The sequence below is a fragment of the Balaenoptera ricei genome, chromosome 20, assembly GCF_028023285.1.
Source record: "Balaenoptera ricei isolate mBalRic1 chromosome 20, mBalRic1.hap2, whole genome shotgun sequence".
In the NCBI taxonomy this organism is placed as follows: Eukaryota; Metazoa; Chordata; class Mammalia; order Artiodactyla; family Balaenopteridae; genus Balaenoptera; species Balaenoptera ricei.
The window spans coordinates 46,772,053-46,797,274 of NC_082658.1; the positions used below are offsets into that span (position 1 = coordinate 46,772,053).

General features: G+C 35.7%; 1 protein-coding gene across 11 annotated transcripts in view; it reads right to left on the reverse strand.

Moving 5' to 3' along the window:
• The window catches only part of NF1 (neurofibromin 1), a 260,084-nt gene that overhangs the window by 191,685 nt on the left and 43,177 nt on the right, over positions 1-25,222 (reverse strand). For 10 of the 11 annotated variants that reach the window (XM_059908697.1, XM_059908694.1, XM_059908695.1 and 7 more), the window contains exons 2-4: positions 10,523-10,666; positions 8,682-8,765; positions 4,674-4,864 (exon numbers count right to left, since the gene is read on the reverse strand). In XM_059908697.1, the coding sequence (XP_059764680.1) occupies positions 4,674-4,864; positions 8,682-8,765; positions 10,523-10,666 (419 nt within the window). The remainder of the gene's footprint in view (positions 1-4,673; positions 4,865-8,681; positions 8,766-10,522; positions 10,667-25,222) is intronic. The other variant, XM_059908698.1, reaches the window with a different exon arrangement.

The window sequence follows — 25,222 nt, forward strand, 5'->3', positions numbered from 1 at the left end:
ATAGTCCGAAATTCTGAATTCAACAGACTCTTCTCACTCTAATGATGAGTATATAAGAGAAAATACACATATAAAAATAAGAGAATAAATTTTTTAATGAAAATCTAAAGGAACATAACTAATTCAGGGGCTGTGATAAAAGAAACCGTGATAATCCAGTAAACTTCACAATGTATATCAAATCACTATGTTGTACAATATACAGAATTTAATATACAGAATTTTTATTAAAAAAAAGGGATCACAGCATGCTGATAACTGCTGAAGCACAGTAAGAGATACTTGAGTATCTGAAATACCTTCTCTCTGCTATGTGTATTTTAAAATTTTTTCTATAATATAAAATTCAAATTTCAAATTATAAGTTAAAAAAAAGATAAATTTTATTAACCTCTATTCACATCAACTAGACTTCAGAAACATGAATGACATTTTATCTACATTCACAGGATACATTTACTTTGTATCAAAAAAATGAGTAAGCCTTTATTCACTGCGCTTTTCAGTCTGTACGTGTGCTTACGTGATTATCTAATTAGTGTCCCTCTCTCACAGAACTTAAGCTTGTAATGACAAAAATCTTTCTAAACCCCAAATTTCCCTCTTATTAAATATGAAGTTACCAAAAATGCAGAAAAATTTAGCACTTAACAAAAATATAGATGTTTAAACTGCTAAGAAATTCACTTAAGCCTAATAAATAAAAGAGGTTAAAGTTTTCTTCCTTTTTTTCACTAACAACCACAGAGGTCAGCTTTTCAAATGTTGGTACTGCTAATCTATTGTTGTGTGCTTCCTAATGAAGCTTGCTTATTTCAATTAATATCAAAAATGTAAGCAATAGAATGAAATTACTAACTTTCATAAATGCAGAGAGAAATGTGTGAAAAAGCACAAATAGTACAGGACCTTATTCAAAATATTAGCTCAAAGTATAACCATTTCAGTATAATTTAAAATTGACATTAATCATCACACTAAACCTTCAGTTGCTAAAAATGAAATCAATGCTATTTCTTCCTTCTCAAATTCCTCTTTCACTCACTTTAGCCCATAGATGTATAGCTAACATTAAAATTATTCTAAGCACTTACACTAATGTTCTTCTTATCATCAGGGTGAGAAAAGCTTAGCAGTTCACACTGGGAATGAGAAGGTCCTCAAAACTGATTTACATGCTACAAATTCCACAGCTGCTGCAAAGAGCCTAAAAATATGGAATATGACTCCTTAGGAAACACAATAAATCAGCAACACCAACTTTTTAAAAGCTAACTCTTGTGGTTGTTTGTGAGAAATGGAAGAAAAGTTTAATTCCTTTTATGGTCCAGTTTTTACCACAGGGAAGAAACATTTTGTGAATTTATAAGGCAGAGAAATCAAATAAAGGGTAGTCTGGGCAAAAGAAATGAAGTGGAAAGCCTATCACTAAAACATCTAGAAAAACTAGGTAAACTGAACAACAACAAAAAGATATTTTAAATGTATAGAAATAAAGCAAAACAAACACTATTTACCCACCCAAGTCCAGAAATGGAAAGGAAACTGAAAACCGGAGATGGTTTTGAAGGCATGATCTAGCCAACAAAAGAAGGGTGAGAGTCGGTTAGATTTTTTTTCTCTCCTTAACCTAGGGGTCTGGGGCTAAAAACATCCACATGGGACTGGATACAAAGTCCTGTACCCTCATAATGCAGAGAGTAGAATCAGGGGCCTGCATAAAACATGGCTAGAAAGAGCTATGCACTTCCTTAAAAAAAGAAAGAGACACTGAAAGAGAGACAGAGACATAAAGAAAAGAGAGGGAGGGGGGAAATCTATCAGCACAAGAAGTCTGTCTGCTCTGCCTAAGATTTGGGTAGGGGAAAAAGTCACCCAGGGCTGTCACCTTACAAGGGTTTGAGGCCCACATTTGTACTACCCATACAATCTGGGGCTGAGAAATTAACAAAAATATAGGTCCAGAACTGGGCACTTGGCAAAAGCAAATGCAAAACCATCACTAGGATACTCCCACACTCCCAGGCTACAAGAGATTCCCAAAGAAAATACAGACTGCACTAAAGATAAATTTGCAATCAAAGTTTACAAAACAGAGAGAAAAAATTCACTGTGAATGACAGTTGGCACATACAAACAAATGAGATTATTTAACAATCTTAAAGAGAATATATAATAAGTATGTTTTAAATAATTAGACATATAAGAAGAAATTTTAAACTATTAAAAACAATAAGAAACCATTTAAAAAAAAACAGCAGATTTGTAAAAGAATCAAATAGAACTTTCAAAGTCACTGAGTCTTCTGCTTCTGGTATATGTCAAATTAGATATTTTTCAGGACCCTCCAACTACAAAACAATTAGATCCAGTGCATTGTATAATAATTCTGTGGAGAAAGCAGCTAATGCTCTACAAAGAAGAGTACTATGAGCCGCAGAACATGGTATACTTCAGCAGAATAAAAAAGTTATCCTATGATCTGTAACTCATATTATTCCCTTAAAGAAAAGCAAAGGACAGAAATATCAAAAGCTAATGTTAATCCTAAAAGAGAAACATCCATAGACAGGTAGAATGGTCAAGCACAACAAATTTTCATGATACTGATTCATCTAGTACATACGAAGTATAAATTCAATCTTCAGAAAGAACTGCCATTCCAGTTCCTTGCATATTTTGTCACCTAATGCTACGACAGCAGTGTCACAGGATAACCCCATCTAAATTAAACCATCATAATGGTCTTTTAGGTAAGTGACCCTCTAATAAGATCAGCTCCTATTTCTGGCACCAACTAAATGAAACAGCAAATGCAGTTGTCTGAAACATGAATTTCATAGATCCCATTTCTGAGCAGTCTGTCCCCTGAAAGCTAAAGAAACTGGCTTATTCTGGAGACATTTAACTTCTACTCTGCAAACAGTAAACTAGATTCAGGAAATAACCAAAAGTTGTCTATTTTTACACGTGCCAATGCTGCAAAATAAAACCTTTGGTGACTAGAAGATTTTTAGAGTTTTCAGAGGTGGCACATTTGCTGTGTTTTATTAAGGCAATTCATGTTTGGATAGACTAAAAAACATTTTACCCTTTTGATCATTTTCTACCTTCAGTGTAAGATTATTTCAAACAGTAAGACTGGTCTAGTAGTCACCTAAACAAAGAAGGGGTTTGGTTTTGTTTTTTATCATTTTAATGCGTCCTATTACCTAGGTGTTTGCTACCTTGCTGCTTCAACTAGCGTACTATTTACTCAGAATATGAGATGTTAACACTCAAGAGATTTCATGAAGACATCGTTCTATTGTATAACTATTACCCTACATTATCAGTCATATTATAACATTAGATAAAATTTTAATTTTCTTTGCACCACAATTCTGATGAGAGGTTGGAAGAATACTGTTGCCCAGCATCACGATCAAAGAAATGCCATTTTTTATTAAAAAGACTGCAGGATTTTGAAGTTAGCCAATTCCGCCTAAAAACCACAGCACAAATTCTCAAACTATGATGTATGTTCTCATTCACATCTGTTGGAAAACAACATAAGAATGAACTAAGCTAATGGACGTCCATTGCTCACACAACAGACAAATCAAAGATGCAGGTGCCATTAAGCAAAGGAAATTGTTTTTCTTTATTCTGCGTTAGTCTTTGATCCACTGAATCACTAGGTGATTTACGTTATACCTCCTACTTGGTCTTAATTAGGGACCCATTTGACTCTACTTGCATGAGAAAGGCAAATCGTCCGCATGAAATTAAGATCCAGAGTTACCTGCTACCATCAGCTACAGTTCTATACCCATTTCTCCATCTCTAGCATTATCACAATGAATGATCACATGATGATTTCTAAGCATCAATAAAAGCTTAAATTATACTTATCATACAATTTTAAAGCACAGCAGTGGATATTATAAAAAGGATTTCATCAAAATGCGGCTAAAATAGCGGTACCAGGAAGCAGCCGGGCACAACAAAACAGACAGACTCTGAAGCCAGCCGGACTTCAAAGTTTTGGGTCCTCCGTCACTTGGCACAGCACCTTGATAACTTCTTTAGTATTAGTTTGCTTACCTATAAAATGCGGTATCACCTACATTTCAGGGATACTGTGAAGATCAAACAGCATAGCACATGCTGTAAATGCTCAACAAATGGGAGATTTCACAGTTCATACACTTACTAGAATTACTTTCTAGAATTACTCATTTCCTTGTGCTTCCACACTGCTGGTTTGGTTTTTTGTTTTGTTTTGTTTTTTGATAACTTAGGAGCTTGTGATAAGGATCAGAGCATTAAGATCATTAGAATTCTGACTACTCATCTATTATTCTGATTGACTAATTTCATTACAAGGAATAATACGTTAAAAAGCCAAACCCAAAATTTATACCTATCAATAGTATTTAAAAAAAAAAAAAAAAAGAGCCCGGTCATGGGTGACATTTTTTTCCTAAAATTTAGACTTTCAAGTTTATCGTAGTACTCGCATTTAACTGTACCCACCAATAACACAACATTACAAAATAAAAATTTCAAAGAAATCAATGCATAAAATTTCAACAGAAGCCCAGGTTAAACTCATTTCTGTCAACTTTTTACTTTTATGTAGACAAATTTTACATTACTTACAACATTCCTATGTAAATTTACACACTAACCTGGTAGAAATTCGACTAAAGACTGCATTGAAGTTGTTGCAGCTGAGAGAAAATAAAACTCCAGAGGCAGAATTCCGAAGTTCAGCTGCATGTTGGTTTCCCTCACGACAAGTGTGAAGAAAATGGCAGATTTCTGGCAGCAACTGTTTGACCAGCATCGTTTCATCTAACCTCATCGTGTCCTTTGGTTGCTAAAACAGAAATAATCACATAATTCTAAAACTTTCTTAAACTTACCTGTAAATATTTTCTATTATGGAAAATTTCAAACATACATAAGAGATGAAACAGAATAACAAACACCCATATACTCATCACCTAGATTCCACAATTGTTAATATTTCATCATGTTTGCTTTATCTATCTACAATTAGTTTAATAAAGAGGGTGGTTCCATCTTTCACTTCTTAATCACAAGAAAAGTCCAGGTACCCCCATCCATCCTCCTCAGCACCCCAATTTCTGCTTGTTCCCCTGTTCATCAAATCCCTTCCTAAGCCCTTCCCTTCCTGGGAATCCCTAGCTTATTGTGAGTCCTAAATAAACTTTATTCATATTCACTGGTGAGTGCACTGCGTCATCTGTCTCAACGTCCAAATTAATTCCTGGGTGAGCAATCACATCTACCTTTGGGCAGACTGACCAAAACAGGTAGATATTACTTATTACAAATAATTTTGTTTTGGTTTAACCACTTCAAAGTAAATTACAAACATCATTACTTCATTACTAACTTACTTCGGCATCTCTAAAATATAAGAAAATTCTCCAATATATCTTCAATGCAATCATCACACCAAGGAGAAATAAAAAATTCCCTTAGATCAGCTAATACCCAAACCGTATCCAAATTTCCCCAACTGCCCCCTAAATGTCTTTCATAGCTGTTCTTGTTTTATTCAACCAGGATCCAAAAAAGGTTCACAGATTGCAGCATGATTGTAACATTCCTTTAGTCTCTTTATCCTAAAACTATTTCCCCCTTACACACCATATAGATCATTTTTATTTTCCATAACATTGACTTTTTTTAAGAAAATAGACCAGTTGCCTTACAAAATGTTGTATATTATTGACCTGATTATGTCTTAGTGGTGAAACTTGTTCTCCTAGTTGTTACATTTTCTGTTAAGCTGGAATCTAAATATAACAGTCTGATTAGATTCAAGTTAAACACTAGGTAAAATTCACTACAGTTCGTATTACATCACATCCGAAGTACATAATGCCAGGTGGTCTCTCTGTTAATGACACCAAGTTTGATAACTTTGGTGTTAACACTGAAGTTTCTACTTTGTAAAATAAATCTCTACAATTAACAAAACAGCCAATGGATAAGCTACCCTTAGTTGAAAATAGACTGTTCCACATCAGTATTTTACCTAACGGCTTTAGTATCCTTATATGAATGACAATTTTGATAATACCAAGCATGATGACAAAGAACAAATTTTTGTAAGTGTGCTATGATCAAATCTGTAATTGCATTCCAAAAGCTTTCAGATGCAAATACATTGAAATATTTGGACAGTAAATAAACAGATATCACAAAAACCTGCAAAATTTGAGTTACAATGCTCTTTCTTATTTATAGGCTAACCAGACAATACAGGTGTTGAAACCAACTCCAATTAATATACAAATAAAAATTATAGAAGTGTTCAATCTTTTGAATAATGGTCATATATACAGGATCAAAAATACTTAAGATTCCTCAAATTCTACAAAATTTTACTCACAAAATTTTGGTTTTAATCATGATATTGATAATATTTGTTCACTTTCATTTAGCTAGTTCAACTACTAATATGATAAATATGTACTATAGGGCTCAGTTCTTAAACTGTCTCAACTTACTTTGATCTAAAAAGGAAAATCAATAACCAGCAAGGACCTACTGTAAAAAAAAAATTTTTAATAAAAAATAAAATAAATAAATAAGTAAAAAGGGAAATCAGGACACAACCATAAAGTCATTGAAGGCAATCCAGAAAAACACAGCTGTTCAATAATATGAACAGTATTATTTTTAATTATAAATTTAATTTAAAAATTTATACATTTTCAATAGAGCAGAGCAAGCTAATATATATTTTATGTATTATAAAAGCTGTACCATGCCCACTTAGTAGGGCTTCAATTAGGCTATCTCCAAAGAGTATCAAATTAAACAGGGATCAATGATATCAGTGATCATTATCCAAAATACCTTTACCACTACCTCTCAATTATAAATGTTAATGGAGAAAAGATGTAGAACTGAAGAGGCAATAAACCAGCCTACCCCCATTCAAACACAGGTGTCACTGATATATTGGCATCTACAATCAAAGTAATAAGACCACTACAAAGAATTGATTCAAGAGAAGTTGAAAAATTGTCCACCTTCAAAATTCCATCATCCTATTTAACAGCTTTTTTGCTCTTTCACTCTATTTTACAAATGAACAGCCCATCACAAATTAATACATAGCACAAAGCTAAAACAGAACTAGCTCGTCCTCAATTTAAGAAGAAAATTTATAAGCACTGTCGCACAATTTTGGAATGTGGACAAGGGTCAGTAAAAGAATTTAAAACATTATGCTTAGGTTTTGTGGCCTATAGTCTTAAATATTATACTTCTCTTCCCTAAGGATACATCATTGTGTGAATGTAATTATTTTTTCCAATTCCCTACCCTACCCCTTTTCCAACTCCCAACGCTACCCCTTCTTTAAACACTTTGACTGTTCTCTCTGTTCTCAATTGATCAGTCCTCATATGTCAGAGTCCCTTCCCATCTAGTTTTACTAAAAAGAACAATTGTAACATATGTGGAAGAGAGAAGCAATTCTGAATAAAAGCAAAAGATGGGTCAAAGGAAGAGAGATTATAATCTCAGAAGAAATAAGTTAACCCCAATACATATTGAATAGACAGATCTTTAAAATGGAGGTATTAAATTTATATACTTATGTAAACTCCTACCATTCTCCAGGAAGAATTAAAGCTACTGAAGTATAGAAGCACTATGCTTTATACAACAGAAACATTCTTGGGGACTTCCCTGGTGGTCCAGTGGTTAAGAATCCACCTTCCATGCAGGAGATGCAGGTTCAATCCCTGGTCGGGGAACTAAGATCCCACATGCTGAGGGGCAACTAAGCCGATGCACCACAAATACTGAGCCTGCACGCCGCAACTACTGAGACCGCGCACACTGGAGCCCACGCACCACAACTAGAGAGAAGCCTGTGTGCAACAACCAGAGAGAAGCCCGCCTGCGACAACTAGAGAAGGCCACACGCCGCAATGAAGAGCCCGCGCACTGCAACGAAAGATCCCGCATGCTGCAACTAAGACCCGATGCAGCCAAATAAATAAGTAACCAGAAACATTCTTGAAAAATTTCTAATTAAGTCATGGTTGAAAACTCTGAGATAACTATTTAGAGGAAACATGAGAAACAATTGTTTTGTACTCAACTACTCCTCCACATATCTATTTTATATGTTCATATTTACATAACAAGTGTTCTTAAGGTAGGATCTATCACAGTAATAGTAACAGTTTTAATTTTTTAAGTTCTCTTTTACATAGATTTGAAAAGTAAAATATAAAATCAGATTCACACAGGGGGAAACAAGATTCTCTTGGTCTTTAACATCACATTCTTTGACAGCTAAGCAATGCCACAGGCCTAACCAACTGGAGAAATTAGTCAAATGAAATAGTAACTTTTCCACAAAATTTTTTCTAGAAAACCTGAGAGAGAGAGAGATGTAACTCAAGCTTAACACTTTATAAGTAATCTTAATATCTATTTAATTTACAAAAGATGAGAATATAATTTTTTCTTGAAAACTTCTCTATGCTACCCAGTCAGCTCTGTTAACAAAATTCATTTTCGTACGTCTTAGACAGAAAGTCCATGCCTCTTCTTGTCCACACCTGTGCTTTAGTACATCAGATCATTCTCAAAACTGAAGGCACAAAACCTGCCTATTCAAGAATAGATTTACTCACCCCAGCAAGACATTTTTCCAGTGTATCCAATATAATCAACTGAGAGAGATATAAATTTTTTTCAGCAGCTTCTCCAAATATTCTCTAAAAGAAAAGATATTCAGAACACTAAAAGTTGGTTATTACTCTCCACTACAAATCAGCACACATCTGAAAAGTGAGGGACTAAGGATCAAGAAAATCAATAGATAAAATCATTGTATCTCCCAGATCATAGTATAATTAAATCTATTATTTCTGATTTTATCCTAATGCTCACACAAAATAAATTCTCAGGCAAACAATCTGCCATCAGCCTGCCACAGTAAAAGATACTCTGGTTTATACTTTAAAAATATGTAGTAAATGTACTTTGAAACAAACAGCATTAAAGAGATGGTAACATTAGGAAAATCCCATGTTCTGTTATTTTTTAAGTAAAATTTAGATTTGAACAATATAGAAAAAAATATGTAGGATTTAGATACACATATAGATCTTTACCAGAATCTTGAACTGAACATTTAACCACACTTTGATGCCACAAAATAATCAAAGCCTAACTCTTACAGCAACAAAATGCTGTAACACCAATTAAAGCGAGTTTTAAGCATTCACTATCTTTAAATCCAATACTACACTATTAACAGCAGACTATGGTTTCCGCAATTCAGTTTACTCAATAAGCACTAAATGAATGCCAATATCTCAATACTGTTTTTGTTTTTAAAAGAAGGGTCCAAATACTAAAACATTTTCAATCTGAGAACATGGCCACTTATCTATAAAAGTAAAATCCTATCAGTATGACCCACACACTATGCAACAGAAGAGTTCCATAAAATCTTAAATGTATTTCTGTAAGTCACTTTACATATTTATAAAAGGTCCTTTTTTCAGAAAATCTTAATTTTTTTCCATAAAGAGAAAATATGATTGCCCACTCCTCCAGTTTACCAATTTTGTAAGCCCGGGGTATCTTCCAATCAACTTTTTAAAAAGAAAACACACCAAAGATGATGTGACTATGAAAATGGTACTGATTTTCACAATCTACAACCAGAAATCAGTTTCACTGCTCAATGCAAACAGTATAAATTGTGGTTATAAGTGCTCAAAACAAGCAGAGCAGTTTGGAGTTAATCAAGGAATAACCAGATCAGTTGTTCTGAACTGAGTATGAAGGAGATTTTAGATAGAAACTGACACAGAGGAAAGAATCACCTGACAGCAAGAGGAGAAATAATATGTTCAAAGGTACAGAGAGAAAATAATTGGAGCACCTTTAAGTCTAGGGAATGTAAACAGATTTTATAAAACAGGAAAAAGAGAGGCAATTATGAGCTTTTGACAGTGGAAATACTTGATGAAATAGGTATTTGAGGAAAACTGTTTCAACACAGGTTCTCTACCATGGAATCTGTTACAAGTTACAGGACGAAGGAAATAAAACAGCATCTTCACAAAAGCAATCTCACATTTTAGGACTACAAAGTCATATTTTATTTACCATCTACTTAGGACTGGGACAATCTGATATGTAAACATTCAAATGAGAAGCTAAGGAAAAGATTTTAATAGATTACTATGGTCAATTTAAATATGACAAAATCTGTATGAAATCGTAATTCCAGAAAAATGGAACAGTAGATAGGGTCACAAATAAGACAAGTATCTAAGAAAAAGAATTAAAATCTAAAAAGAAAGTTAAAAGGTTACCTGTGCTCATCCATAAATTAAGATGAATGTTTATGTCCAGAGTCCACAGAAAATGACTTTACATACTTCAAAATATGCTGTTCCAAATTTTAAAATCAAAAACAAACCAAATTCTCCCGTAAAACAGTAATGCAAACACTCACCATATTGTTAACATTCTTTAAGATAGTGGTGAGGCCGCTTATAACCAAAGAAAACTTGTATTTGGAAATATTGATAAGACATTCCTTGTTGTGTTCGGTACTGACTTTGGTATGTGTGTTCTGCTGTCCTGTTTTTATTGGAAGCTGAGGAAAAAAAAAAAAAAAATGTTAGCTTACATTTTAAAATGACTACCGAGAACTCTATTTCTCATTGAAAATCATGAGATATTAGGAAAATTTTATCAACCACAATTACCTATATTTGTATCTCAAGCTCCAATTTTCAATATATAAAGGAATTTATAGCAAATCTAAAATTCTTTAGAAATTTCAACTTTTTGCAGCTTTCTTTCTAGAAGTCATAAATCTCTATCTACAAAATTAAATCTTTACCCAGCACTATGTAAGACAGAATGATGACTCAGAAATAGAGCTACTTCCTTGTAGCTAAAAATTATTTCAGAGAAAAATGTCTGCAATAAAATGCAATCTTTTCCTTTATATATTGAACTCAAGCATTAAAAGAACAACAGACCAAGAAAATCTATGCCTTAGACCTCTAGTCAATAATGGCAAATAACGGCAGACTGTGCAGAAAAGAAAACAAGCTGTAAAGCCTGGAATATACATAGTAAGACTGATTCAGGTAAGATAATCACCCTCAGGTACACAGCTGAGGGAGTAACAGAACAACAAAGAGATAAATCTCATGGAAAAAAATATCTTTTAAGGGAGATATTATATTTATATTTACCTATATTTATCTGAGAATGAACTAAGTCGCACTACCAGGAAGTTCATCTCTATCCTGTTTAAGAGCAGCATTCTGTACTGAAAGCATCACGAATATATTTACTGTTTAAATATTAGATCCTGCTAACACTAACAGAGAACACTGATGAGGTTCCTCCGTGAAGAAACAAACCTGAGTCCAGCTTCCTCATTTTTAAAATGGTGCAACAAAAGGTGGAAAGAGACCAAGCAGCATGCCCAAGTTTGCTTAGTCAGTTAATAATGTGACTAATTTGATGGTAAAGAAATACTAAATAAAAGAGGAGAAGCATGTTTAGGGTTTAGAAGATAGGGCAGAACAGAAGCTACAGAATTACATAATGTTACAAGATTATGGAGAGAAAAAAATCTGAAAGACCAAAAAAAGAGGATTGTAGAAGATGGCAGTGGCTGCACCAAGAGGAAACTGTAATGCAAACTGTGGACTTTGGGTGATTATGACACGTCAATGTGGGTTCATCAATTGTAACCAGTGTACCACTCTAGTGGGAGATGCTGATAATAAGGGAGTCTGTGCATGTGTGGAGGCACAGGGCATATGGGAAAACTCTTCACCTTCCACTCAATTTTTCTGTGACCCTAAAACTGCTCTAAAAAAATAAACTGTTAAAAAATGCAAATAAATACCCATAAGATCTTTTACATTTGATATTAAGAAAATTAAGAATTGTTAATATCCTTAAAAAGAGAGAGAGAGAGAAGATGGCAGTGGCTGCAATGTAGCTTGTGAATCTCCCCAAATCCCTCTGTGAGGGTTCATTTTACATGTCAACTTGATTGGATCATAGAGCACACAGATATTTGGCTAAACACTATTTCTGGGTGTGTCTCTGAGGGTGTTTCCAGATGAAATTAGCATTTGAATAGGTGGACTCTGTAAAGCAGTTTGCACCCCCTCCAATGTGGGTGGGCATCAGCCAATCCACTGAGGGCCTGAATAGAATAAAAAAGGCAGAAGGAGGAAGAATTGGTCCCTTTTGCTTAACTACTTAAGCTGAGACATTGATCTCCTGCCCTTAGTGTTCCTGGTTCTCAGGCCTTCAGACCTTTCTATCTCCCCTGTATTGGTTCTGTTTCTTTAGAGAACCCTGACTAATACACCCCCTCATAAAATAGCAAAGAAGCTAGAATCGCAAAACCCATGGACCATATCTACATCAAAATTAGGGGACAAGGCACCCCACAATAACCAAAATACAAGCAGCAAATAAGAACAAACCACTTACAGCTACAAAACTGGTGTGGTATAAGCATCTGTGCAAGAGAGAGCAGAGGGAAGCAGAATGTTTGATGGATCTGACAAGGAAAATCCCCAAACTGCATTACATCCTCAATGAAAATTACAGCAGGACAAGTTTAGAAGCTTAGCTAAAATACAGGGGTTTTTGTACACATGGCAATTGGCACATGTGTGCAAAAGGTCTACAATAAAGTCTGAAAAGAAGAAAGCACACTTTAAACCATCACTGTCTAACAGAACTTTCTGTGGTTAGGATATTATACTATATCAACAGTGTTTATTACAGTAGCCACTAGCCATATATGGCTATTAAGCACTTGTTATGTGGCTAATGCAAATGATGAATCAAATGTTTAATTTTATTTTAATTTATTTTACTTAAATTTAAGTAGACATTGTACCCACTGGACAGCACAGTTCTAAACTAACCAGTTAAAGAAACACTCCCTTCAAGGATGAAGCCCATGCTGAGAAGAAATTGCTGAGATTCACTCCAGACTGAAACAAGAACAACAGGGCAAAAGAAAAAGATCCAGATAAAGGTGGAAAAGAGGAAGGAAGCCAAGAGAGCTCACAAAGAATGAGATGACGTATTCATTTAATTTCATGAAAGCAATAGAAGAACTCCACAACCATGAAGATAGAAATTATCCTGGCCCACATTTCTCTCCTACCAATTCAGGAAAACTAATTTCACATAAAAATGAGCAACAGAAAACACTGTAGTCAAATCATATGTGAAGTTATTTTGAGAAAAAAGAAGAGACAGAATAACATTGCAACAGAAAATGAAAACATGCCAGAAAGATATGTTCACCAACAGATGAAACTGTAAATTATTAATTCAAAATGAGCCAAGAGAAATTTTTTAAATGACTAAAGATATGAAATAACAAATTAGAATTACAAATAGAAATAAGTTGACAAAACTCAGGAAAGAATTAGAAAAAAAAAGAAAAATCATTTCAGAAGTGAAGACTAACCAGAAGATATTAAAGAGTGAATAAAACAAAATATAGGGTTTCCCTGGTGGCACAGTGGTTAAGAATCTACCTGACAATGCAGGGGACATGGGTTCAAGTCCTGGTCCGGGAAGATCTCACATGCCGCGGATCAACTAAGCCCGTGCGCCACAACTACTGAGCCTGCGCTCTAGAGCCCGCGAGCCACAACTACTGAGCCCACGTACCACAACTACTGAAGCCTGCACACCTAGAACCCATGCTCCGCAACAAGAGAAGCCACCACAATGAGAAGCCCATGCACCGCAGCGAAGAATAGCCCCCGCTTGCCTGCAACTAGAGAAAGCCCGCGCACAGCAATGAAGACCCAATGCAGCCAGAAATAAATAAATAAAATAAATTTATTTTAAAAAAAAATATATATATAATGCTTTAAGAGAAAAAGAAGGTAAATAGGAGGAAAATTCTAATATAAAAAAAAAAGAAAAGAAAAGAAAAATGAGATGGGATTTGCAATGAAGTGACAGACAGGCAAACAAGATCCAACATATGTATAATAGGAGTCCTCAAAGAAGGAAATCAAATCAATGGAGTAGAATGAATATTAGAAACTAGAATTCAAGAAAACGTTGCTGAAATTTTTCAAAAGCACTTGAAACTATATATTTAAAGGGCATACCGCATACCTGGAAAAACTGACCCAGAATGACCAATACCAGGGCATATTTTAGTACAACTATTGACCTTCTGTGAACAAGAAAAAAAAAAAAAATCCTTTGAACATTCAGGCAGAAAGAGAAAGCCACTTACACAAAAAAACAAAAATTAGACTGTCATCAGACTTTGACAATACTATATGCTAATAGAAAATGAAATAACATTTTAATATTCTCAAGAGAAGATAAAGTAAACCAAGGATTTTATATGCAGGCAAACTGACTCCCAAGTACAATGGTGACAATCAAACTGTTCTGAACTGCAAGAACCCAGGAAATATTGTTCCTGTAAGCCTTTCCTGAGGAATCTACTAGAGGATATACTTCAGTCAACCAAAGTAACAGGAGACACATCCACATTACGAAGGACCATTAAATACACATTTATTAAAAGAACTGAGAATAAATGACGATAGTAAGAGAAAAAACACACTATGTAATTGCTATGTGTAATGACAGTATAGATACAGTACAATTATCAAAAATGGGGAGAGGGTAGTGAGAGTATACAAAAAGTAGGATGTTTCCTGATTACCTTATGGTACTAAGAGTAAAAGGGTATTATTTTAAACCAAATGCTGGCTGAGGAGATGAGAATAAGTTACTAGCTGTTTCAATATTGCTTACAGAAGAAAACCACTATATAACAACTTCCCCTCCCAAGAAAGGGAGGAAAGTAGAGTACTATACAAAGGCATCAATATAAAAGTAACCAACAGAACAAAAATACAAACTGCTGGTTTGTGCTGGGTGAGCAGTGGCACAAGCCCACCACCAGATGCTTAGGTGAAAACCTCTACAGAGGGGGTAACTAAACACAGCAAGAGTTTCCCACGTGGCTCTCTTTAAGCTTCTCCTTCACAGTCCCACTTCAGTGGCTGGACATAGTTGGCTTCTCAGATTTCCCTAAAAGCTCCAACTTGTCTACCCATTGCCACTGATTTAGAGGATCTGACTAGTGACTCCTTCTCTGATTCTCCAATTCCCCCTTCTATATCTTCACCCCGTGAGTCCTCTCAAAATTGTATATGGTCTAATTTCCATAATAAGTCCCTTCCCACATTACACAATCAGCTTCCCTGACTGAACCCTAATACAAAAACCTTCTGAAATACCAAAAAATACGCTGGGAGAGCAAATAACATAGACCACACAATTAAAAATGACTTAAATAAAAGACTTGTATAAATATAAATGTAACATAAAAAATATGACAGAAATGAGTCCAAATTCATCAAACTACGGAACAGTCTCCAGGATATATCTTTAAGTTAAAAAAACAGGGTGAAGAAAAGAGTATACAGTATGCTACCATTCATCTAAGAAGTGGGAGGAGAAATACACACACACACACACACCTCTTCACACATACAAAAACAGAAGGATGAAACTTAAAAACTTTTAAGTGGTTACCTTTAGGAAGTGAAAGAAAATAAAGGAGAGGTGTCGAGGATAGAATCTATATTCCCTGGTTTTTATAGATTTTATTTTGAAATTATGTAATTTATGTAAATATAAAATTAAAATTCTAAAAAATAAAATAGAAATCAAAAATAAACAAATGAACTGAAATTTGTATCCAAATTTTTAATGGCATAGTCACAAAGAGAAGAACTATTCTAAGTTATTTTAAATCATATTAGGTTCACTTCCTAATGGAATATACTCTAGGGACAAAAATATGAAGATAAATCTTGATCCTGTATGTATTGTGGGATCATGGAAATAAGTGATTCGGTGATATTTTAATTCTGTCACTACTGGTGTCATTAAAAACTGCGACTCTCAGTACAGGAGAGGAACAGTAAAGTAAAAACCCTGTAGTCTTGAATTGGAACTGGAAGTATCTATATCAATTCTTAATGTAGTTTTATCTTGTATGAAGAAAATAAAATATATTTTTCCCCCTTTGTTTGCTGAAAATGCCTAGAAACAATGACCAACCCTGCAGTAATGATCTTGAGATTCCATTTCCTGGTAAAAGGAATTGGGACGCCTTCAGAAAATGGCTGATTCCACATCTGAGGCAAAAAGGTACATGATGAACCTGGAACACTTTGTCATACCAGATAGCAAGAAAGCTGCCAAAGAAAGCTATCAAAGGGTCGAGTCAAAAAGACTCAGGAATAAATTTTGAGGAGGCTCCCACTGACCAGAAATGGAATAATTTGAACACTGTTAAGGACAACAATTTTAATTTATCGAAACATCAAATATGTTTTAGTCTATACTTCTGCTTCCAAGGTAGAGTAATTCACAGCAAAACAACACCTCCCTCCCCCAAATTCACACACACAAAAAAAAGAAAAAATACAAAAATCAACTGTTTAAAGATTTTAGAGAGCTACTGAAGGAATGAGGACTAGAGAGGCTAAGTTTCCAAAAAAGGGTGAACTATGGAGAAGCCAGCAAGGTGATCTTCTGCAGCTGTTTCCTCCTGCCCTGGGGCATTTGCAGAATCTGGGCCCCCCTACACACAAAAAAAAAGTCTTTTTTTTTTTGCCTTTCCCAAGCAAAGTACCTCTGTTGAGGGAAAGAGGAACCATCAGAGATTCTGGTTGTCACTGAGAGCTGGAGTGACACAATTGAAGACATGAGGGAGTCTCAAATGCATAGTTGGGTGGAAAATGGTAAAAAAGCTAAGCCAAAAACTTCTGAAAAGCAGAACAGAATTTCAAAATCTCACAGCCGCAGAAGACAAAGATTAGAGTACAGAAAGAACCTGCTAAAGAGAGAGGGACCCTAGTAAATACACCCAGTTCTTAATTGTACAGCCTGGAGGGTAACATCCTAAATAAACAGGGGCAAATCAGAGCAAATGGAACTTTTGTACATTACAAGTAGGAGTGTAAATCAGTAATTACTTTGGAAGACTGACATTATCTGCTAAAATGGAACATATACATACAGTCATCCCTCCAAATCTGCAGGACACTGGTTCCAGGAGCCCAGAGGATACCAAAATTTGTGATACTCAAGTCCCTTATATAAAATGGCATAGTATTTGCACATAACCTACGCACATACTTACATATACTTTAAATCATCTCTAGATTACTTATAATACCTAATAGGATATAAATGCCATGAATAGTTTTAAATACAATGCAAATGCTACGTAAATAGTTGCCAGTTGCTTGGCAAATTCAAATTTTGCTTTTTGGAACTTACTGGAATTTTTTTTCCCCAAATATTTTTTATATGCATTGGTTGAATCCACAGGTGTGGAACCCACGGATACAGAGGGCCAACTGTACTTAGCAACTTCACCAAGTATATACCCAAGAGAAATGTGTACATATGTTCACCAAAAGATATGTTCAGCTATGTTTATAGCAGTGCTTTCGTAATTTCCAAAAACTGGAAACACTCCAAATGTCTATCAACAGCAGAAATGGTTTTTAAAAATGGTATATTCAAACAAAGAAAAACTCTACAGCAATGGGAATAAATGACTTACAGCTATAAACTTAATTTCATAAATATAATACTGAGTGAAAGAAGTCAGAACAAAAGATCCCTTACTGTATGATTGTTACACAAATTTCAAAAACATGTTAAATTCAAGTCAGGATAGCAGAGACCCTTGGGAAGAGCAAGTAATGACCAGAAGGAAAAGGAAGGGGAAAGAGGAGCTCCTGGATTGCTAGCACTGTTCTATTTCCTGATCTCTGTACGGGTTACACTGCTGTGTTTACTTGGCAAACATTTATTGAGCTGTATATTTACATACATTTGTGCATCTTTCCATACTTATAAGTCAATGGCAAGTTTGCTAAATATATACATATTTAAATCCATGAGTTAATGAAACTAAAAAAACAAAAACAAACTGGTCGCTCCTAGTGGATACAGGGGAATTTTGGTAGACACTGAGGCACTGCTCAGCTCCCCCTTCACGTAAGGACTTAACTGCCGGAGAGCTGTCAGTCAGCACCTTAGGGATCGCCTCACCTGCAGAGAATGATCCTGCCCAGGTGAAACCCTTCCTGGGCAGCCCACATCCAATGACCAATTGATATGGCAATATAAAGGCCGGAATACGTCAGTCCAATTCTGGGAAACTCAAAAGGGCCATTCTAGCTCCAGAGCTCCCCAAAGGGGTTGGCCAAACCTGATTCTGGGCCTGCATTATACCATGAATTCTGCATCTGCAATCCTCCCTTCTCTCAGGTGTGCATCCCAAGGGAACACCTTAATGAACATCCTGCACTAGGCTCTCAGGGCAGACGGAGCAGGTGCTAAGATGTGAATTTAAAGCTGGCAATGAAGGAGAAATAGTAACCTCAAAAACAATTGAATTTGAAGAATATTACTGAACTATTTGAGCTCTGTGAAAAAAGATAACAGAAAGCTGACTGCCAATTAGAAGCTAAGTATGAAAGCCAGAAGGCCTCTCTGGAAGCACACAAAGATGCTCTCCTCTCCTCCAGCAGGAAGGCAAAGAAACCTAAGGACAAGAACCAGAATTATCAGAGTTGCTAGGCTCCAAAAGTTAAACTCCCAAACAAGGCAGGTCTGCTACGCCAAGATGAGAGAGCTGTGGTTCGCAAAGAATAATAAGACTCTGACACATGTAATGGAAACATCTGGGTTGGTGCTCCCCAAAATCTTTTATCTCCAAACTGCCCTGAACTGTCAAAGTCTACAGAAGTGGCCCATTACTGTTACTAAGAGCAAGCATTCCCCACGCCTGTGTGAAGACAATTCAGAGGCCTCTCCCCTGCAAGACAACAGATGTCCCCTCAGGATTTGCCACCACCTCCCCTCCTGGCCAAAGGGGTACGAGGGAATTTTGGGGGTAATGAAACTTCTTATATCTTGATCATGGTGAGGATTACATGAATGTGTGTATTTGTCAAAACTCAGAGTTAAGCAGTATAAATTCAAGTGAGAGTGTTATAACATTAGGGCATTCAATGTAATCCCTCTGGTAACCACAAAGAAAATAGCTGTAGAATATACAAAAAGGAAATGAGAAAGGAATTTAAACATTCCACTACAAAAAGTAAACACAAAAGAAGACAGTAATGTAGGAAATGAGGGACCAAAAAAAGCTATAGGGCATATAGAAAACAAATAGCATGATGACAGCAGTACATCCCCTCTTATCAGTAATTACTTAAAATGTAATTAGATTAAACCCTCCAGTCAAAAGACAGATTTGGCAGAATGGATAAAAACACATGACCCAACTATAAGTTGCCTACAGGAGACTCACTCGACATCCAAAGACACAAACAGGTTAAAGAAGAAGGAATGGAAAAAAATATTCTATGCAAACAGTAATCAAAAGAGAGTAGGCTATACTAATATAAGACAAAATAGATTTTAAATCAAAAAAAGTTATGAGACAAAGGAGGACATCATAAATTAATACAAGGTTCAATACAGCAAGAAGATAGATTATAAACATTTACATAGCTAATTACAGACCATCAAAATACATGAAGCAGGGACTTCCCTGGTGGCACAGTGGTTAAGAATCTGCTTGCTAATGCAGGGGACACAGGTTTGAGCCCTGGTCTAGGAGGATCCCACATGCCACAGAGGAAATAAGCCCATGTGCCACAACTACTGAGACTGCACTCGAGCGCCTGCGAGCCAGAACTACTGAAGCCCACATGCCACAACTACTGAAGCCCGTGTGCGTAGAGCCCATGCTCCGCGACAAGAGAAGCCACCGCAATGAGAAGCCCACACACCACAACGAAGAGTAGCCCCTGCTCACCACAACTAGAAAAAGCCTGCGTGCAGCAACAAAGACCCAACACAGCCAAAAATTAATTAATTATTTTTTTAAAAAAAACTTCATGTGACATGGTCACAATTAAAAAAAAAAAAAACACATGAAGCAAAAACTGACAGAATTGAAGGGAGAAACAGAGAGTTCTACAATAATAGTTGGAGACTTCAACATTCCACTCACAATAACAGAGAAAACAACCAGACAGAAGATAAGTCAGGAAACAGAGGACTCAAACAACACAATAAAACAATTTGACCTAATATACATGTACAAAATACTCCATCCAACAATAGAATATACAATCTTCTCAAGTGTACATGGGACATTTTACAGGTTAAACCATAGGTAAGAACACAAATAATATCTCAATAGATTTTAAAAGATAGATATGCAAAGTATCTTCTCTGACCACAATGGAATGAAGTTGGAAATCAGTAACAAAAGTAAAACTGGAAAATTCACAAAACTGTGGAAATTAAACATTATACTTTTAAACAACCAATGTTTCAAAGAAGAACTCACATGGGACATTAGAAAATACTTAGAGACGAATGAAAATGAAAACACAACAAATCAAAGCTTATGGGATGCAGTGAAAGCAGTGCTAAGGGGGAAATTTATAGCCATAAATGCTTACATTAAAAACAAGGAAACTAAAAAAAAAAAAAAAACACGGAAACTTTCAACTCAACAACCTAACTTTACAACTTAAGGAACTAGAAAAAGAAGAACAAAGGAAACCCAAATCTAGGAGAAGGAAAGAAATAAAGATGAGAGCAGAGATAAACAAAATAGTAATAGAAAAACAATAGAGGAAAATCAATGAAATCAAGAGTTGGTTCCTCAAAAAGATCAACAAAATTGACAAACCTTTAGCTCAATGGACCAAGAAAAAAGAGAGAACACTCAAAGCACTAAAATCAGAAATGGAAGTAGGGACATTACTATCAATTCTACAGAACTAAAAAGGATTTAAAGAGAGTACTATGAACAACTGTATGCCAAAAAGATTGGAAAACCTAGATAAAATGGAAAAATTCCTAGAAACACAAAACTTACCAAGACTAAATCACAAAAAAAATAGAAAACCTGAACAGACCTATAACTACTAAGGAGATTGAATCAGTAATCAAAAAATCTCCCAAAAAAGAAAAGTCCTGTACTTGATCACTTCACTAGTAAATTCTACCAAACATTTAAAGAAAAACTAATACCAACCCTTCTAAAGCTTTCCCCCAAAATTAAAAGAACACTTCTAACTCACTCTATAAGGCCAGCATAACCCTGATACCAAAGCCAAAGACACTACAAGAAAATTATAGACCAATACCCCTGATAAACATTGATGCAAAAATTCTCAACAAAATACTAACAGAATTCTGCATCACATTAAAAGCATTGATTATACACCATGACCAAGTGGGATTTGTTCCTGGAATGCAAGAATGGTTCAACATATGAAAACTGATCAATGTGACACACCACAGCAACAAAATGAAGGGAAAAAAACCCCACATGATTATCTCAGTTGTCAATACTACACAAAATGATCTACAGAGTCAATGCACTCTCTATCAAAAATCCTAAAGACATTATTTGCAAAAATAGAAAAACCCATTCTAAAATTCATATGTATCTCAAGGGACCCTGAATAGCCAAAACAATCTTGAAAAAGATGAACAATCTTGGAAGATTCACACTTCTTGATTTCAAAACTTATTAGAAAGTTACAGTCATCAAAACAGCATGGTACTGGCATGAAGACAGGCATGTAGACCAATGGAACAGAACAGACAGCCCAGAAATAAACCCTCTTGTATATCATCAAATGATTTTTGACAAGGGTGCCAAGACCAATTAAAGGAGAAAGGACAGTCTTTTCAACAAATGGTACTGGGAAAACTGGGTATCCACATGCTAAGGAATGAAGTTAGACCCTTACCTAACACCATATACAAAAAGGAACTCAAAGTGGATCAAGGACCTAAATGTTAGACCTAAAACAATTAAACTCTTACAAGAAAACATAGTACACTTCACGACCCTGAATTTGTTAATGATATCTTGGATATGACAACAAAGGTACAGGTTACAAAGGAAAAAATAAACAAACTGGACTTCAAGAAAACTTTAAAATTTTGTGCATCAAAAGACACTATCCAGGGACTTCCCTGGCAGTCCAGTGGTTAAGACTCCATGCTTCCACTGCAGGGAGCATGGGGTTCGATACCTGCTTGGGGAACTAAAGCTCTTGCATGCCACATGGTGAGGCCGAAAAAAAAAAAAAAGGCACTATCCACAGAGCAAAAAGGTAAACCACAGAATGGGAGAAAATATTTGCAAATCATGTATCTGGTAAGAGATTAATACCCAGACTATATAGAGAGCTCCTAAAACTCAACAATAACAAAAACAACCTAATTCAAAAATGGACAAAGGACTTGAATAGTTATTTCTCCAGAGAAGATAAACAAATGGCCAATAAGCACATGAAAAGATGCTCAACATCACTAATCATTAGGGAAATGCAAATCAAAACCCATTAGGACGGCTAACATCAACACACACACACACACACACACACACACACAGAAAACCAACAAGTGTTGGTGAGGATGTGGAGAAAATGGAACCTTTGTGCGTTGCTGATGGGAATATAAAATGGTACAGCCACTGTGGAAAACAGTATGAAATTTTCTCTAAAAAATTAAAAATAGAATTACCATATGATCCAGCAATTCCACTTCTGGGTATATACTCAAAAGGAGTGAAAGTAGGATTCAAAGAGATATGTGTATACCTACGTTCATGGCAGTATTATTCATAACAGCTAAAACATGGAAGGAACCCAAGTGTCCACTGAGAGATGAAAGGATAAGCAAAATGTGGTATATACATACAATGGAATATTATTCAGCCTTAAAAAGGAAAGGAATTCTCCAGAATGCTACAACATGAATGAATCTTGAAGACATTATGCTAAATGAACTAAACCAGTCACAAAAAAGACAAATACTGTATAATTCCACTTATACAAGATACTTAAGGTAGTCAAAATCAAAAGACAGAAAGTATAATGGTGATTGACAGGAGCTAAAGGGAGGGGAGAATGTGGAATTACTGATTAATAGGTACATAGTTTCAGTTTTATAAGATGAAAAATTATGGGGATGGATAGTAGTAATGGCTGCACAACAATGTGAATGTATTTAATACCACCGAACTGTACATTTAAAAATGATTAAGATGGTAAATTTTATGTGTATTTTACCACACACAAGAAAAGAAAAAAGACTATATACATAAAAGGACACATAATATAAATTTATACATTAATTTTTCAAAATCTGAGATCAGGGAAGAATTCTAACAAACATTTATTGAATATCCGCTATGTACCAGATAGCAATGTAGGTGCTACAAACACAAAGATGAATAAATGTACCCTCAAGGTATCAATAATTCTGAAATTATCCCCTAATCTCTCTTCTGTTCTCCCTTTTTCTTGGGCAATCTTGTGTATTCACTGACTATCCTACTGATTACTACTATGATGACTGCTAATGACTAAGCCCCAAGAGTCTCATTCCTTGGTGGACACACCCTGTATAATTCTCTTCCTTAAGAGTGAGAAGGACTTGCAACTATGAAGGGATATCCCTTTCATGACTGTTATATTATATGGCAAAAGGGACTTTGAGGACGCAGTTAAGGTCCCTAATCAGTTGACTTAAAAGGGAGATTATCTCAAATGAGTCTGTCCTAACCAGGGAGGCCATAAAAGAGATCTGAAACAGCAAAAATACTTTCTGTTGGCCTTGAAGAAGCAAACTACCATGCTGTGGGGAAGGCCACATGGCAGGGAACAGCAAGAGGCCTCTCAGAGCTGAAGGCCTCAGTCCTACAACTGTAAGGACCTAAATTCTATCAACAACCAGTGAGCTTGGAAGAGGACCCCAAGCCTCAGATGAGATCATAGCCCTGACCGATACCTTGATTTCATCCTGGTGAGAACCTGAGCAGAGAACCCAGCTAACCAGTGCCCAGATTCCTGACCCACAGAAACTGTGAGATAATAATTTTGTATTGTTTTAAGCCACTATGTTTCTGGTAGTTTGTTACATAGCAATAGAAAACTAATACAACTACCAAATCCGTATGTTCAAATGTGTCATCCAAATGCCTATTTGGTATCTCCACATGGGTATCTTAAGGCACTTCAAAGTCAGTGTTTCTAAAATTTAATTTATAATCTTCCTACCATGTTTCCTATCTTAGTAAATAGTACCACAATCCATCAAGTTTCTCAGATCTGAGAGTCATCTCTGACACTTCCATTATTCCCCTCCTTTCATCCTCCTTTAGTCAGTCAGATTGATAAAAATGAGAATAATAAATGGGTACACACAACTCAGCTCTACCCTTCTTTACTTGGGAACAGGCTTGTTACAGAGTACAAGAATTTTCCTCTATATCAACATTCCAAGAGTTGATCAGGGGACTCACCCTGCAGAAGGGAGTAACCAACACTGCCTGAGACTAGGTGGGTAAGTCTGCCTAATTCTGAGATTTAGATAGCAGGCCCACTGGGTCTCCAACTTCACAACTTCACACTGAACACACACATACATACATATACACACAAATATTTATATATTTCATATATATTTTGGTCTCTACCTTTGGTCTTCTGTTTCTCAACTTGTTCAGAAAACAAAGAGGGAAGAAAAGTATACGCAGGCCCCCCAGGCTCTCATACCAGCCCTAAAATCTATGTAGAAAAAAAAGCAAGATTAGGGGTACTAAGTGACCAAGAGTGTATCAGATAAGGTGGTCAGGAAGAGCTGACATTTGAGCAGAGACCTAAATGAAGAGAATGGGAAGACCCATGCAAAGGTCTAAAGAAGAACATTCAAGGCAGCAGAGGCAGGTAAAATACATCTGACGCTGGAATGAGTGTGGCACATTCAAAGCCTAGCAAAGAGGCCACTGTGGCTAAACTAAAGGGAACAAAAGAAGAAAATACAGGGGATGAGGTCAGAGAGAGAAGCAGGGATGGGTCAGATCATGAAAAGCCTTGTGGGTCATTTTGAAAGCTCTGAATTTATTTTGAGTTTGATGGTGTGGCAGATTATATTTTTCAAATACAGTCATGGTATCTCTCAACCCACATGCTCTCCTGTAATAAGATCTTGCCATTCCCACATCAAAAAGTGGAGTCTATTTTTCAACTTTCTTGCA